The sequence below is a fragment of the Anas acuta genome, chromosome 12 (genome assembly GCF_963932015.1).
Source record: "Anas acuta chromosome 12, bAnaAcu1.1, whole genome shotgun sequence".
NCBI classification, from domain to species: domain Eukaryota; kingdom Metazoa; phylum Chordata; class Aves; order Anseriformes; family Anatidae; genus Anas; species Anas acuta.
This window is the reverse complement of record NC_088990.1, coordinates 9,596,529-9,614,414: the sequence shown is the minus strand read 5'-3', so window position 1 is coordinate 9,614,414 and position 17,886 is coordinate 9,596,529. Positions and strand designations below refer to the sequence as shown.

At 45.4% G+C, this 17,886-nt stretch overlaps 1 protein-coding gene and 1 long non-coding RNA gene across 2 annotated transcripts; one reads left to right on the top strand and one right to left on the bottom strand.

Annotated features, from left to right (window-relative positions):
• Window positions 1–21: 21 nt before the first annotated feature.
• LOC137862929 (uncharacterized) lies at window positions 22–3,526 on the bottom strand. Its single transcript, XR_011100589.1, has 3 exons — window positions 3,387–3,526; window positions 2,562–2,699; window positions 22–154 (listed from the first exon to the last, which is right to left on the bottom strand). It is a non-coding gene; the product is annotated as an uncharacterized lncRNA (long non-coding RNA).
• Window positions 3,527–11,861: 8,335 nt separating this feature from the next.
• Window positions 11,862–15,464, top strand: MEX3B (mex-3 RNA binding family member B). The gene is made up of 2 exons (XM_068695486.1): window positions 11,862–12,716; window positions 13,564–15,464. Exons 1-2 carry the CDS (start codon window positions 12,458–12,460, stop codon window positions 15,012–15,014), a joined length of 1,710 nt encoding a protein of 569 aa, XP_068551587.1. The 5' UTR covers window positions 11,862–12,457; the 3' UTR covers window positions 15,015–15,464.
• Window positions 15,465–17,886: the final 2,422 nt, after the last annotated feature.

Sequence of the window (17,886 nt, the reverse complement as noted above, 5' to 3'; positions counted from 1 at the left end):
CACCAATTTATTCCATGAATTCGTTGCCCAGTTTACTGAATGGTGAGTATAAATTGCAAGGTCTGAAACCTGGTAGTACCACGATACCAACCTCCTCTTGTTGAGCAACAAAACCAGCCTCATGTTAAAGGGATTCACTGGCAAAACCGACTCCCTTAAATGAGAAATATTTAAATAAACATCTATTATTGCTATTGAAAGGAAGAAAATAAAAGCTGGTCACATGTTGTGGAACTACATGCACAGAAATACATTTGTCTTCAAATGCACATCTCATAAATGTAGGAATGAAGCCTGGTCTTTGTCCTAGCAAAGCTCATACAAACCAAATGTGCACATGTTGTTACCGTTTATCAGTATGTAAATAACATATATGAATAATTGCCAGTAGGTGGTAGTGTGTGTTTTTCAGATAACTTTGTAAGCTAGAACTGCAAGTGTTTCATGTTTGAGGTGATTTAGGAAGATCCTGTCATCTTTAATGTATGATCTTAAAACATCATTGCTTTGAATTCAGTCCCTGATCTCACTGATTTAATAGTTCTGTTTCACAAACACCAGCACATCTCAGAGAGGTGTATTTTGATTTTTTTTCAAGTTTATGGACAGACCTGACTGGAAACATTTTGAAAACTGCCAATTAGTATAAGCCCTGAGAATTCAAATACGTGCATTCATTGGAATGACTGCATTGCTCCCTAGTGTTTCATTTTAGAAGGTGAGCTTTTGATAAATAAATACATTATTTTAATGATTTAGGAGTTTAGAATTTCTCTTCACAGAAGCTGTTCTGATAATTCCTGAAAGAGCTCACTGGAAAAGGAGCAGCACAGTCTTACTGGGCATCTACTTCTCTTCAGTGCCTCATCGTGCTTTGCAAAGACAGCAAAAAAGCGAGCAGCTGGGAGAGACCGGGGGGGTTTGGTGGCTTCTTGCTGGCAGTAATCTGTACCAAATCAATGGTGTTTCCCCAGCTCATCATGCAGGAAGAGATGCCCATCCTCCTGTGAGAGCAGTTCCTGAGACTCCTACGAGTATGTCCCAGGCTGGGTGTTCATCCTTCCTCAGGTAACAACCAAAGCACTCCTCAGCCAGTTGGCCTCTTGCTGCCTTTGCTGTGTTTTTGGGAAGGGACTGGGTTTTTGTCTGGCGGAAGAAGGGGATGCCAGTGGTAAGGACTCTTTCTGTGGTGTTGCCTGCCAGGAAGCGAGGCAGAGCTTGGGAAAGGCTCTATAAATATTTCTGCAGTAACTCAAAGGCGGTTAGCGTTTTGGTTCATTTGTTTTTCCTGGGGTGTGTGAGACTGCTCTCCTCTGTGCAGGTGTCTGATTCACGTGGGGCTTCCTTTTTCTTTCTTTTCCTACTTATTTCCTGCCTCTGCAATTGTTGCTTGAACTTGCAGCACTTTTACTCAGCCCGGCACTCCCACTGAATGCTATCAGGCTATTTGTGCAAATGTTTTTCGTCATGAATATGGTCTGCAGAGTCAGACCTTTTGCTTCTTCCTTCTGCTTGTAACCTGTCCCTCCCAAGTTTCCTTTCTCATTGTTTTTCCTTTCACTTATGTCTGCCTGCTGTTGGAGCGAGCTCACAGAGAAGGAAGTGGGGGAGGGCTGCCTCTGCAGGGCTTTCAGTGTGAATAGCTGTGCAATTTATAATTTCGCAGGCAGATCAGGCTCTTGTTGGCATGCGATCAGGCTGAGGGAGAACCACCCATTGCCAGGTGAAGTTAATGGGCTTGTGGCACCGAGGCCCACAAGCTACAATGGCAGGAATGGCAGTGAAAGTAAGGGAGGAGTACTGGGGCCTACCCAAAGGCAGAATAAGCATCGCCCAGAAGGGCTATGCCTTCTGTCAGAAAGCAATGCTTGTGTTTCCCATTTAAGAAATAAAATGCAATGTGATATAAATATGTGTTGGGGGTGATCCTGTGAGCTTAGGGCCTGTGTCCCCCCATGCAGCCCCATCTAATAGCTCCGGGACAGAGGTGAGGTGTAGCTAACCTTCCCTGTTTGCCTTCCTGTACTGTCTATCTATTGTTCTTAACCTCTTCCCTTGGGACCTAAATTGACTGTGCTGTGGATGGAATCTGATTTTGCTAAGAAATTACTCTTATTGACTGGAAATGGTATCAAGTTAGACATCCAAAGCCGGAGTCCATTCAAAGAACGCTGATCTTAGTATTTCTGTACAGCTTTCTATTTCAAATGGTAACTGTTAGAGGTAAACTCCAGTAAGAGATATTGGTGCTACGCTGATATGTGTCCCCACCAATATATAAAGGTGCCTGTCAGTATACTGATAACAGAAAATAGATGAGTGAGAGTGGGTTTCATGCTAGGAGATAGAATTTCTTGAGAAGTGTATACTACCGAAGGGAAGAATCTCAGGGATGGAAGCTTGTGGTATCATGTGGAAGGAAAGAAACCATGAACTCAGTAGCAGAGAAGGGTTACAGAAATGAGAACAGAGATATTAACTAAGCAAATGAAATCAGTGATGCTGGTTGTTTTGTGCTTTGTTTGTATAGAAACAAATAGTCCATCCTGGAGCAACCGTACCTTTGCTGGGTGGTGTTCTTAGTGCACTGGTAACATCGTGCTGGGTGGTGCTAGGTCTCAACACTCCTCTGAGATGTCTATTCAGAATTGAGGAGAAGAGTGGGAGGTAGCTTTCTCTAAGTGCACACGATATATAATCTGTGAATGAATACAAAGTGTGAGCTAGATAGGACGTTATTCCTGTAACAGGACCAACTCATCATCATTACAGAACTCTTAAAAAAAAAAATAAAAAAATTCCTTCTCAAACTAGATGTGAAATAGGGTTGCCCTCATAAATGTGCTTCATTTCATGCACACTCCCTTTGCTCCCTATAATTTTCCTTAAATATGGCTGAGCTGTCTTTGTTCTTGTCTACATAATCTCAGAGTGGGGGTAACACTAATGCTTTTCATCATCAGAACCCCAAAGTGCTCTTCTGGATTCTGTTCAGCCTCTTGAGAGCAACCTCATCAGCTTTGACCGAACACCTTTGCTTCCCGTTGGAGACAGTGCAAGTTAAAAGTACAACTGAGGGTTTGGGTTCATTATCCAAAGTATAATTTTGATTGAGAGTTACTAAAAGGCAGTAAAAGTGGAAGCATAATATGCCTTTTTCAGAGTCCCTTCTCAGTGATTGTCATTTGAGGAATGAGGATGTTGAATTTGCCACGTTGCACAAAGTTATGGCAGCTGTTCCATATCGCTAGATTGGAAATTAAAATGGAGATCTATTCAAATTGTCTGACACTTCCAGCAAGCTTGAAAGCAATGCTTTAAAATATAACAGAACTCTAATTTGGGTCCTAAAAGATACTCAGTAACATTGAAAGCAAACTTCTTACTTTTTTCCAAATGGTCTTGAACTGCTTTTTTGTGTCTTTTCTTCTGCCTTGCTAAATTCTGCTTTCCACAACAGCCATGTGATCCAGCTGAAGTCAACAGGATTCCTGAGGATGTCAAAGACCAAAACCTAGACTAGAACATTTTAGTAGGTCTTGTCTGTTATGACAATAAATATTTTCAGGAATGCTTAAACTATGCTAACCTTTAAAAAAAGAATGTTTCACATTTCTTTTTATTTCTTCATAAATGTGTGGTGCCTGAATCTTCTTAATAGTTTCTTCATCTAAAGATAAGACTGGATTTATCTGTATCTGTAGACAGTAATGCAATCTCTTAGTTTAGGAATTTGTAGAGGTCAGACTTTGCCTGTCAACACACAGTCAAACCTAACTTTTGATCCTAGTGTGGCTGCTTTAGTAACACTAACTTTATGAAGGCTAGAAAAACTCAGCTAGGAAACGAAGTTCTTTGAAACACACTCAATGCCAGACCTGTGCTTTGGAACTCAAAGCAGAGTTTAGCTAGCTTGAACTGTTGTCACCAGAAAATATTATTTAAATCTATGGATGTTTTTATCTCGTAATGCTTATTCCAAAGAAAGAATGCACTGTTGACAACTCTTAGCATTTGCTTTGTTGTCCTGTATATGCCAGTTCATCACTCATACTGAGCATTAATCACTGTGGTAAATGTAGCATTGTGATCTGTTCAGGAAATACTTGTCAAGGCTTTATAAAGGCACTCCATAAAAAATCAGACAGAAGTAGTCTATTTTTTTTTCCTTGTGGGTGAAATTCACCTGCCCAGAGCTCAAATAAATACATGACAGACTCCTGCTAGCACAACTCCAGTCCCACTACTATCTGTTCGGTTTTGCTTCCCACACATCCTGTAATGACAAAGATAATCTTTTTTAAAATGCCATTTGCTTTTCAGGGTGGCACTGGAAACTATTAAGGACTCAATGGGCACTGGAAAGAGCAATGTGTTATTGATTAATCTGCCCTCTGAATGAACTCTGGTGGAGAGCAGTATTTCCAAAATTCTAGATGAAAGAATTTGTGTACAAATAATGGCAGGATGAGTGCTCTCTGGGATGATATGACTACATAAATAAGCAGTTCTTCAGTGCAGCATGTGGTTTTCTAATTTCCAGTAAAATGGAATGAATCACACATGACAACACCATTGCCACTAACCAGTGTGGCATGGCATCTGAGAAAGATAGCACTGGAAGGGTGTGAACTGGAGAGCAGATGATGGGGCTTGAAACATCTTGTTTGCTTTGGCAGCATAACCAAAATCTTGATGCTTTCCCACAATCTGCTCCAAGGATGTAGGTTTTTCTGTGCTGTATCAGATTATTACTCTGGGAATTTGTGTGTCCTGCCTTTGCCAATGGACAGCTCTTGATGCTTCAGATAAAGATAAATGCCCAGACTACCCACAGGGGAATTCCAAAGTTAGATGATGTTTCTTCATGTAGGGTTTACATTACTGCAGAATTACCAGGGGAGGTTTTCTCTCTCTCCCCTACCAAATCATAAAGGATACGTCTTCTCACAGGCAAACAAAGGTCCAAGACTGCTCTCGAGTCCAGGCTCACATACCATGCATATTAACTATATGTAAGTACATGCTCTGGTATGGGCCTTAGGCCGAGTTCACTCCTGAGGGGAAGTCTTAGCCATAGCCATGTCGTAGCCCAGTCCCAAGCTTTTCCACCACAAAGGTGGGGCCTGGGTGCCCCAAAGGTGGGGAGTAGGGTACACAGCAGCCCCCAGGGAGCAGCTCCAGCCACCTCCCCTTTCCCTGAGCACTGCCTGAGTGAAGAGAGCCCCGGGCAGGCCAAGAACCAGCGTTGCGGCCTGTGGGCCATGGCTTCACTGTCTGGAGCACTCTCTTTGTTTTATAAAGGTGGCAGCAGTCCTCAGGAGATCTGCTAAAGGTGAACAGACAGCAGTCCCTTTGACATCCCTGCAGTGCCAGTGCAGCTTCACAGGTGCAAAACTCCCTGTCCACCGCTGCTGCTGAGCCCGAAATCTGAGAAGAGATGATACTGAGTTTCAAAAGATGGGGGGCCAAAACCAACCCCTTCTTCTTCATTTCTGCTCTTGTGCCTCCTGAGCTGTGTATCAAATCTTCTGATGCCAGAACACAGGAAAAACTGAAACTTTTCCTGCAGCCTACCCCCAGCAAAACTGGATGCATCTGTTCAAAAGCACTGAAAATGACCTGGTGCACACTCTTAGACCCTGCAGCAGGGCGGTAAGGTTGTTGAGTTGGTGGTCATGAATGACGGGCTTTGTTGGATCTATTATATCAGAATGGCACCACACACTTTTTCCTTTGAGGGTTTCTCAAAATGAATACTTGTTAAAGGCAGGGTGGGAGAAGGACAAGAGTAATTCTTTTTCTCCTTCTGACACATTCCCAAACACAGCACTTGTGAGTGCTATATTTAGGCAGAGGTAATGATGATCTAGATGTCCAGCAGACATTTATTTCCATTTGTTTCTGTTGTTCCCCCCCATCAACATGGTCCCTACTAAGGGCTCAGTAAGAGCAGTAGCGTAAGCTGCAGTTTAAAATGCCCTGTAGATGGAGATTTGCTGTGACAGAAATGCCTGTCGTCCTGGCAGTCTCTCACAGCTGCTGGAGGCAGAAGAGTATATGAAACAATAACTCTGCCAGCAGATGTGGTTCTGTAGGGACAGTAGTGTCTGTGGTACGAAAATTCCCTCCCAAAATACAGATCTGTGGGGACAGTAAGCGTCTGTGTCAGGGACAACTTAGCAGCATCTGCTGGGACAGTAAAGTCTGTGATACATAAACACATCTCTGCATCTGCTGGGTCAGTCAGAGAGAGATGTATTGTATATGTCTGGTTTTAGATGTGCAAATCCCCTTCACTTTCCTTTAATCTGGGGAATTTGTTTGATTCTTCTTCCCACAGAGCAAATAAGAACCATCTGATGCAAAAGAGCTAGAGGTATTTGTGAGTCTTTTCCATGTAGGAGAGGCATTGCCACATTTCAGCTGCCAAGAAATACTGCTACATTCTCTCCTACCATAGTATTAATCATTAATGGCTTTGTTCTCAATGAACACCCTGAGTATCTTCAATGATGCTCTTGTGAGTGCTAATGCTTTGTGGCTGCAGTGAGACCATCACATGAGAAATCTGTTTGTTTAGAGCAGCGATGCGCCACAAACACAGCATTCTGACTTAGACCATATTTCAAACATTTCTAAGTACAGGTGTATGCAGATAAAAAAATTTATTTTGGGCTCATCTCTAGTTTAGGCACCAGATGCAGGTTAGGAAGGATTGCACTGGAGACAGTCAATTTTCCAGCAGAAGCAACTCCATTCAGATGTCAGGGTATCTTGCTGCAACAAAGGCTGATGTTGACATTTTTCTTGGATAGAGACAGATGCAAGAGCTTCTGCCTCAAGGTTATCCATTATACAGTATATTAACTAGATGTTTTAACATTGTGCTTCCTGCAGAGACAGAAATGAATGATGATTAATACTTATCAATTAAAATCTAATCTTTTCCCATGTGTATTTATATGCTGAACTTCAACCTACAAGGCAATTCTGTGACAAGAATTAGATATTCTTTTATTGGAGAGCACTGGAATTATGGTCAGGGATATAATATTCATTCGTTTATTATGAATATTGCATTTGTGCCTAGAGTTTGCCTAGGCATTTTATATAAACAATCTCTTACAAAGGAGTTCATAAACGATTAGCATTAAAGGACAATTGTTTTATCTTTCTTATAACAGCGCTAAGACTGGAGAGGTAGAGGAAGCAAAGGTTATACATGTTTTATGACCATAATTATAATTAACTATTTCAGAGATGAAAGTAAATTAAAATGTAATTATAATGTACTATTTCAGAGACTAAAACTGATGAATAAAACTCAGCTGTGACCTATCTCACAAATCTATGGCTTATCCAGCTCAGTCTAAACATAAAAACATAAAATCTTTTTATATATCTTCTTTTTTATTATTATTATTAAATCTAGCTGTTCAATAGACAGTGCCCACACGTGTGATAGGTGCTTTAGACTTGAGACGCCAGTGCTGTGTCGTATGCTGAACACTGGCCCAAGGGCCCTGGTAACAAAGAGCTCCAATCCTGCAGCCGCGTGCACAGGAGAGCTCCGCTGGGAGGCCTGCATGCAGAGCAGCTGGGAAGGCTGGCCTCTAAATATGCGACGGGAGAGCGAAGGAAAGGCAGAACGGGTTTTCAGATTTGAACTCTGGTCGGCTCGACTGTTGAACGCCATTTAGCTCAGATATACAGTGCGATAACCTTTGTTCTTAAGCGAGAGGCAGAATGGAGCTCTGAATGAAAGAGGCCACTTAGACTCCAGGTGAAGGGTTTTAAAGTGAACAAGTGATCCGGCTGGTTACTTCTGATTTATTATAAAGGCATCTTTATGCATTTTGAATTGCCTTCCATCAGTCATGTCAAACAAAACTGCATTCTTATAAGGCACTTCATCCCCTACAAACATGCACACTCTAATCACTGATGTCAAACTAATAGCAAATGTGTATGAAGAAAGTATAGCTTGCTATGACTATTGCAAAAATCTTTTTCATTTTAATGTACTAGAAACAAGCATTTTAGTGAAGTCATTAGCAGCTGACATAAATTTACATTACAGTATCAATATTTTTGAAGCCTGATTGTGACTGCTAAAGGTCTGAGATTCATTCTGGATTGGGGCAAAATTGCTTTTCACAAGTTGTCCCAGAAGATCTTTGTTTTAAAAAAAAATATATTTTTTTCAAATGAATTTTGTAACAGGGAGAGGTGTAGAATTACAGGTATGAAAGTACACATGGGGAAGCATCAGCATCACCTCCCTGTTTGTATTTATTGACGTGACAGTCCATTATCACAAGGGAAAAAGGCACTTCTGCATCTTCCTTACCCCTGAGCCTGCTTCCATCTCAGAGAGGCATCACAAAGCCTCTCACTAATCTATCTCCATTTTATTTCTTGTAGTCTATTAACACACCTATGCTGTTTTGAGAGAGCTCTCCCCACCCTTCATCAAAAACCACCCCAAATGCTTGGAATGAGTGGCATGAAAATAATAAACATTTTCAGCTGCCTTTCAGATTCTGGATGAATTGTTTGTAAACATCTTGTCTCGAACCATCAAGAGGCGGAGCTAACATCACTGAAAGATGATAAATTCCGACACGGCGCTCTGAGATTTCACGGCCACTGAATGTAGGTTAATATGGGATTCAATAGGAAATCTGGCTTTTGTGTTGTTACATATTATGAAGGAACTTGTCATTTGTTTGCAGATTGCTAATTGCTGCTTATTGCACATGCAAGAGGTTAATTTGGGTATGTTATGACAGTAATCATATGCACCATCTTAAAACATATATACTCATAATCTGATTGATAATGTGTCCTGTGGGATTTGGGACATTATTTTGTGAGATTATGGTGAAGAAGAACTTCATGGTAAATGCTGTAACAGTAGGCAGTAGTGTCCTTGAGTGCAGGCATGTGAGATAGAGTAGACTCACGAGTCTGGTATGAAATACCTTTTTCCTTGCCCCTTAATTTAGTCATTCCCTGAGATGTGTGATTTATTCTTTGTGATGATACATTGAAAACAGAGGCCCCATCTATTCTAAATGAAAATGATATCCTATTCTTATTATTGTTAATGCTTTGTATTCAGAGTAGCATTTAAAGGCCTCGGATTAATTCGTGACCTCTTCATGCTCAGAGCTGTATGTACACACACAGTAAGCGCACTGCCCCAAAGACCTTACACTTTAATTAAATAAAGGTTGGAGGAAGGAAGTTTTATTACCTCTGCCACAAATGGGAAATGATAAGAGAGAGAAACTAAAAGGACTGAGAATTACACTCCTCCTGCAATAAGTCCTGTATTTGCCTGTAATATATCCTCCCTTCCTGCTTTTGTTAAGCTTCTGTAAATTGGTAGATGGTTGGTCTCTTCCCCAGAGATGGAGCTTACTATAATTCTGCATAATTTTCAAGGTTGTATGGGATGAAAGGACTTACAGATAGATAACCCTTTAATTTATATCTGATCAAGTTACTCTGAAGAAATATTTCTGTGGAATAAGTTCATGCATATGAATCTCGCGTGCATTGCTTTTTGCCACGTGAGCATCCTACTGCTTAGATTCTGTATTCCCAGTGGTGTGTGCAGTTGGTGTGTGCATGTTTTAAGGTATGTCAGTATAACTTTTCAGTTGTTGTTGTTATCTCCTGTAGTTAGTTGTTATCTCCTGTAGTTAGCTCTTAAAAGTTTTCAAAATTATTTAAAAAAAAAAAAAAGGCAATATTCCTCAAGATGCTGGACTATTCCATAGGATTCATAGGAGACTTAAAACACCAGTGCACACTTAGTCTCCTAGAAATGCATCTCCTTCTCCCCTCCCGGGAATCTTATTCTATAGAAAGGGATGAAATTAATTTTAAACATTTTTAATTAGAGCTTCCAGCTTAACATCAAAAAATAAAGCTAGATCAGTACAGATCTTGCTTTGAGAATAAAATTTTCCCTGTAGAGGAACATGAGCCTGAAGATAACTTGTTTTCCTTTTACTTGTAGTCAGCACATGGATGCTCAGCATAGTGATCTTGGGCAGAAACCCTGACAGTTTTGGATACGATGGGAAGTGGGGGAGAAAAAAACAAAACAAACAAACAAACACAAGGAAGAGGTAAAATCCAAGCACACCCAACCACTATCTTTATATCACACCCAACCACTATCTTTGTATTTTAGTATTTCTGCCAGTCACTGCTGTGTGTCAACAACAGCAATCATCTATACTGACGTGTCTCTGCCTCACGGGTACAGTCCCCTCATTTCTGTCTTGTCCTGCCCCTGCTTGGGAAATGAGAACAGTTATTTTCTTGCAGATTTTGGATTCCCTGAGTTAAAAAAAAAAAACTCCAGAGAAGCAAAATTCTTTTTGAAATGTATTTAATAAAGAACATTATTTCTGTTGCTGTCAAAGGTTGTGTCTGCCTTTTTTTTTTTTTTTTTCAAATGCTTAAAACAGTAAAAGGCCTTCACGATCCTTATCCATTTATAAATAATCTCTCATTTTTCCCCCTAGAATCTGTCACTGCTGGAACTGAAGTGTAAATTTGTAAATTATGCCATCTTTTAAATATGAAACAGTTGAGGGGACAGCCTCAGCACTTAGGAAAGCACATGGCTGGTGTATATGCCCGTGCTAGCAAACAAGCCACGGGAGCTTTGTTATAAAACATGCAAACATCCTGAGGAAGTGGCAGTCATTTGCCATAAACACGGCGTGTAAACAATTACCTGCAACTCGTTACACTCGTTTGTACAGGCAGCTGGCTAAACACATCCCTGTGTGCTTGTAAAGGGCTGTCCCCGCCGAACGTGAGACTGGCAGGCAATTAGGTGGGGGCTGCCTTCTCCCGAGGCTTCTGCCCATGGCAAGTTGGCAAGGTCTATGTAAATGGGGGGACAGTAGGGCCAGGTGATCCTGGGGGTCTTTTCCACCCTTAATGATTTTAGGATTCATAGAACATCATAGAATGACAGAATTTTAAGTAGGGGTGCTCGTGGATATGTGGGGGGAAAGGCGGAGAAATTCAGCGTGCTGGTTGGTGGCACTTTGGTGACAACACTGAGGACTCTCCCAGCGGGTGGCAGGCTGGATTTGGGGACGGGACACTTGCCGAGAAGGCCATTTATTGTTTGTGGGGGCACAGGGTCCCAAATGAGGGGACAGCCCCTCACACAGGCTGAGGGGGGCCGGGCCGGGGGGGGCGAGGCCTCGGGCCCGGCGCAGTGCGCATGGCGCGGGGGAGGGGCGCGCAGGCGCCCGGCGGCGGGGGCGGGCGGGGCCGGGAGCGGTGCCGGCGGTGCCGGTGCCTCGGGGCCGCTCTGCCGGTACCGGCCGGGGGCTGGTGGCCGCCGCCCGGTAGCACGGGGCAGCCCGCTCCGGGATGGGAAGGCGAAGCGCGGAGCCCCCGGCACACCCCCAAGGGTGGAAAAAAAAAAATTAAAAATACAAAAAAAAATTTAAATATAAAATGTATTTAGAAAAAAATAAAAATATTAGAGAGGAAAAAAAAAAAAAAAACGAAAAGCCCCGGCCGGGCTCAGCGCGGGGCCGCGCGCTCCCGGGGAGGGGCGGGGAGGGGAAGGGGGGGGGGGGGGCGCGGCGCCCCGGCATTGTTCGGCGCGCGGCAACAAAGAGCGGCGCGCGGCCGGGGGGCGGGGCCGGGGGCGGGGCCGGCCAATGGGAGCGCGCGGCGATGGCGGCGGCGCGCCCCAGCCTTCCCCTCCCCGCCTGCCCCCTCCCCTCCCCGGCTGCCTCCCAGCCTCCAGCCTCCCTCCTGCCTCCCTCCCTCCCTCCCTCCTCCTCCCTCCCCGGCTGCCTCCGCCCGCCTCTCCAGAGCCGTCTGGCTGCAGCGGTGCCTCAGACAGAGGAGGGGAGAGGAGGAAAAAACGCTGAGTGAGTGGAGTGGAGCCTGGGAGGGGCTCCTTAAAGAAACGCTGCCATCGCTTGGCATTGTGGCCGGCGAGGAACTCAAGGGGGGGAAGCCATCGGAGCTCCTCTCGCTCTCCGCTGCCCACCCCCACCCCACCCCCCCACCCCCGGCCGAGGGGGGGAAAAGAAAAAGAAAAAAAAAAGGAAAAAAAAAAAAAAAAGAAAAAGCCTCGAGGGGGGAGTCGTGTGGGGGGGGTCCTGAAACCATCTTATAAACCGGATTGCACTGAGAGGAGGAAAAACAAAACAAAACAAAAAACCCCACCGCCGCCACCACTACCACCACCACCAACAACAAAAAAAAATCAACAAAACAACAAAAAAAAAGGAAAGATACAAAATATACAAGCAAAAGGCAACAGCTCCCCGGTCTCCAGCAGTCGCCCACCTCCCTTCCTTCTCTGCTGCTGGCCATCTGCCTCGGGTTTTCCTTTGTGTCTGATCTCTTACTACTGAGCCGGGTGCAGGAGGAGGGTGCAGCGCACGCAGGGACCATGCCCAGCTCGCTCTTTGCAGACATGGAGAGGAACGGGAGCGGCGGCGGCGGCGGTGGCGGCGGCGGCGGCGGGGGAGAGACTCTGGATGACCAAAGAGCCCTGCAGATCGCCCTGGATCAGCTCTCCCTGCTGGGGCTGGACAACGACGAGACGGGCTCCATTTACGACAGCGAGCCTCGGAAAAAGAGCGTGAACATGACCGAGTGCGTGCCGGTGCCCAGCTCGGAGCACGTCGCCGAGATAGTGGGCAGACAAGGTGGGTACCGCGGGGCGCGGCGCCGGCTCCCCCAGACAAAGAAAGTGCGGCCGTGGGGCTGCCGAGCAGCGCCGGGCAGCGCTTCCCAGGGGCGCTGCGAGCTGCCGGCACACGGACAAAGCAGGAAAAGGATTTTTCTAAAAAATCTCGCCGCTCCTCTGGCTGCAAAAGTTAGATTTGCAAGAGGAAAAGGGGGGGAAAACGCGAGCCCCGGAGCTCTTTTTTTTTTTTTTTTTCCCCCGAAGTTGGAAATCGTGGGGTGTTTTTAAGGACGAGGAATGGAGTGGGGAAGTGGAACAATGGGATTGGGATAAAGCATCCGCATAGGGGAATGTGGCTCATTCAGTGCAGCCGCTGCTCCTCACCTTCCGCAGAACCGATTTTATTTTATTTTTTATTTTTTACGAAAGGAAAGTGCTGAGCAGGAATGCAGACTGGCGCGTGCGGTGATTTGTTGGGGCTGCTCGCGTTTCATTTTTATTTTATTTTATTTTATTTCATTTTTCTGGCCGTGCAGTTTTCCCGCACGCTGCTTTTCCTCCGTTGTTGCCGTTCCTCTGAGCTGCACGCTGGTAGTTTTGGGGCAGTTGCATGGCAGATGCGGCGCTGGCCACTTGCGATGCCTTTGGGCGTGTGCCAGGGCTGGGGCTGGCATCCCTCAGCGCCCTGACCGGGGCTCCTGGACGAGCTGCCAGCCATCACCTGGGGCAGGGGGCAATGTGTTTCGGGTGGGTGTGTATTCCCCCCCCCCCCCTCCAGCTGCACCCAACTAATGGGTTGTAACCGGTTCTCTCCCCCCCTTCCTTCCCCTCCCCTTTGCCTGCCATCTCCCGCATCTCGTTCCCAGGTTGTAAAATCAAAGCTCTGCGGGCAAAGACCAACACCTACATCAAGACCCCGGTTCGCGGGGAGGAGCCGCTCTTTGTTGTGACGGGCAGAAAGGAAGATGTGGCCATGGCCCGCAGGGAGATCATCTCGGCGGCCGAGCATTTCTCCATGATCCGAGCCTCACGGAACAAGAACACAGCCCTGAACGGCACCGTTCCCGGCCCCCCGAACTTGCCCGGCCAAACCACCATCCAGGTGCGGGTGCCTTATCGCGTGGTGGGCTTGGTCGTGGGGCCCAAGGGGGCCACAATCAAGCGCATCCAGCAGCAGACGCACACCTACATCGTGACCCCCAGCCGGGACAAGGAGCCGGTCTTTGAGGTGACGGGCATGCCCGAGAACGTGGACCGGGCCCGGGAGGAGATCGAGGCACACATCGCCATGCGCACCGGCGGCATCATTGAGCTGACGGACGAGAACGACTTCCACGCCAACGGCACGGACGTGGGCTTCGAGCTGAACGGCACGGGCAGCCTCTGGAGCAAGCCCACACCGCCCAGCATCACGCCCACACCGGGCCGCAAACCCTTCTGCAACTACCGCAACGACAGCTCCAGCTCGCTGGGCAGCGCCTCCACCGACTCCTACTTCGGCGGCGGCACGGCGGGGGGCAGCGGCGCCCGCTTGGCTGACTACAGCCCCCCAAGCCCCGCGCTGAGCTTCACCCACAATGGCAACAACAACAACAACAGCAGCGGCGGCAGCGCCAACGGCTACGTGTACGGCGGGGGCGGCGGGGACGTGCTCTCCTCCCCGGACTGCTGCTCCGAGCTGCCCTTCGACTCGCCGCCCGGCTTTGACCTGGCCCCCGCCCCGCCGCCGGGGGCCACCCTCATCTGGCCGCAGTTCGAGCGTGGCCCTGCGGCCGCGCCGCCCTCACCGGCGCCCTCGCCCGCAGCCGCCGCCGCCTTCCCGGGCGCGACGCCCGCCAATGCCAACCTGGCGCTGCTGGTGAGCGGCCCGAGGCGGGGCGGCGGCGCTGCTCCGCCCCCGGCACGGCTCTCCCCGCCCCTACATGGCCCGGTGGCGGCGGCTGCGGTGGCCGGGCCCGAGCACCCACTGGCACGGAGGGTGCGTAGCGACCCGGGTGGGCGGCTGCTGGCCACCTCGTACCCGTTGTACGCCAACGGGCTGGGCTCCCACCTGCCGGGGCTGCCCTCCGACTCGTCGGCCTCCTCCTCGTCGTCATCCAGCTCGTCGTCCAGCTCGTCGTGCTCGTCGTCCGGCGTGCGGCGGAAGGGCAGCCGCGACTGCTCGGTGTGTTTCGAGAGCGAGGTGATCGCGGCGCTGGTGCCCTGCGGCCACAACCTCTTCTGCATGGAGTGCGCCAACCGCATCTGCGAGAAGACGGAGCCGCAGTGCCCTGTGTGCCACAGCGCCGTCACCCAGGCCATCCGCATCTTCTCCTGAGCGTGACCGGGCCGAGGGTTGCTGGGGGTGCTGGTGGTGGTGGTGTGGGGGTGCTGGTGGTTGGGGTGCTGGTGGTGGGGGTGCTGGTGGCGACCGCGGGTGCATGCTATAAATAATAACGGGCGACTCCATTCTAGTGCTAGGCTAGTTTTTACACTGTACTTTAATACGAAGCTTCCAACCCCCCCCCTTTTTTTAAAAAATAAGAAAAAACAGAAACAAAAACAAAAAAAAAATTGAAAGTAGGAGATGCTTATGATGATGACAATGGTGTGTGGACTGTTAGTAAAACGTGCTGGTAGTTCCTAGGATGCTTATTACGAAATAATTAAATCTATGGGTGGATACTTTTCTGAATGTTCTTGAAAGGGCAAGAAGTTCCTGTGAAAACCATGATACTGCAGCTTTATCAAAGTTAAAAAAAAAAAAAAAAAGAAAAAAAAAAACAAACTGTAACATATCTCTTATATATATTAAAACGTTTAAAGGTTTTAAAGATAAATTGCATTAATACAGATTGAAGTATTTTATTCTTTTTTGACTTGAAAAATTATATTTCATATTGCAAAGATGTTTACAAGTATTTTAATTTAAGTTCAGTGAACTTTTTGTAGCTGGGTTAAATCTTTTTTATTTTAGTATGGCCTTATGGCAAAGAACACTGTATTATTTTAATATCACACAATTGTGAACGGAATTACAAACCATAAAATGTGTAATGCTTTGAACAGTATTCTGTTGGGATGGAGATTTTATAGGTTCAGAAAAAAATCTTTTAAATCTGCTTCACCCAGCATATTTTCTATTCAGTGATATAAAGCATATTTTATTCTATATTATTACAAAAATGGAAATGTATAAACATATGTCAAAAGGAACTGTTGAAGCTTTCTAACATTTGTATAAATAGAATTCAGTGGAAATTACAAAAATTCTGTTGCACCACTATAGTTTTAGTATTTCTATTTTAATACATTTGTTTACCACTTGTTTATGTATATGTAGGTGACGTTACTTGAGCTTAAATGTACTTTACTGAGCAAAGTTTAAAAACAAAGTATATTTTATTTTATGATAAAGGGCCTTTAACCTCATGGTCAAATACTAATATTATATTTGCTGAGACAAGATTTGAAATTGTATCAAGAGTTTTATTTTTCTGACATTTAAAGTTCTACATAATAAAAGTAAAACTTAAGTAATGGTGCTACTTCATGTTTTTTTAAGTATTTCTATATAAATAAAATAAAATATTACAGAAAAAAATACACCGTGTGGTGATTTGATTTGATTTGATGTGCTGAGAGTTTCTGTTGGAATTTTTGTTCCCCGCTTGTAACACTCAGGCATGTTTAGAGTTTGAACTGTGTCATGTTCATGTTGCTGGAACCCTTCAGCTCATGAAGGCTCCCAGGATAATCCTTCCAGCAATAATATCATAAAAGATGGTTTTAAGGAATTTTAATTATATATTTTTTTTCATATAGGTTGCATACCTCTTTTGTAATTCCATATGTAAAATTACTCTTCCTTAAGAATTTTTATTCCTGAAAAATAGCCTGCTTCATATGCATTGGTACTTTTAACAAATAGAGTATATGTAAGAAAAAAAAAAAAAAAAGCCTGCAGCTTTCTTAGATTTGTGTTCTGCAAGCAGAGAACAGGGGAGGGTCCTTTGTTGTAATGCGCTGGCAGAGGGCTGAACCCTGCCGGTCCTTGCTCTGTCCTTCCACAGGGTTTCAGACTCGCATCCCAGACTGAGTGTTTTCTAGAGCAGAACAAGGGCTTTTGTGTCTTCCCTGAGTTCTTGAAATTGCTTCTTGGTATTTGGCAGTTGTGGTTCAGATAATTGGTGTTGACAAGCTTATTTGAATAAAAAATGTATTGCTGTGTAAAGTTTGTTTGCTTTTGATGATGCCCACACTGGTATTGGGGAGAAGGAAGTACAGAAGCTTTCTGACTAATGAGTCGTCAAACCCACCAGGCAAACACTGCAGTATTTTTGTTGCTGATTGTAGTCAACGTGTTTAAGTGAACTTGCTGGATAAAGCATGTTAGAGCAGATTTCAGAAGGTAGCTGCGGATCATTTTAAATGTTTGTTTTTGAACGTGCCAGTGCACTTTTCAGCGGGCTAGCGAAAACAACAAAACAAACCCAAACTGTGTAGCACATTTCATATGTTTTACTTTGTACTTAGCTGTGTATGCCAGAGCTGCTCTGCTCTGATCTCTTTTATGGAATCCAGAGCTGCTTGTTGGGTGGGAAGGGGAGGAGGGAGGATGCGGCAGGGGATGATGGGATCTCTTTGTTTGATTTGATTTGATTTTTGCTTCTTTCATTTAACTGTGATTGTGGTATCAGCTGAGTTACGGAGTTAAAATTCCTCAGTGAAGTGTCGCGTTTGTCTCAGAAAGCTTGTCATTTTGAATGGTGAACAAAAAAAATGCTACAATGCCGTGGAAAGGAGTCCAGGGAGTGGCAGAGGTGATACAGTTAAATGCAGGAGTGGCACTGGTATCAGAAAAGCCTTGGCTAAATTGGTTACTTTAAAGGGGTCAGGAAGTTTAAGTCCAAGTGTGTATGTTCTTAATGACGGGTGTTTAGAAATTGACTCAAAACGCGTCAATCAATTTCTTGTTTCAACGTAAACATCCTGTGCTGGTGTCTGGGAAAAGTTGTGAAAATGGCTATAAATAAGAGTAAATTTGATCGCTTTGCTTGATCTCCCGGGCTCAGTGACACCGAAAGGTAAATAGGATGAACAGTGGAAATTAAATTCTCCTTTTTCTTTTCCTTAACGTACTATGCCACGTGACTTGATGGTATTAATGACAGTGGCTGAGAAGACCGAGGGTAGCCGTGGCACCTCTA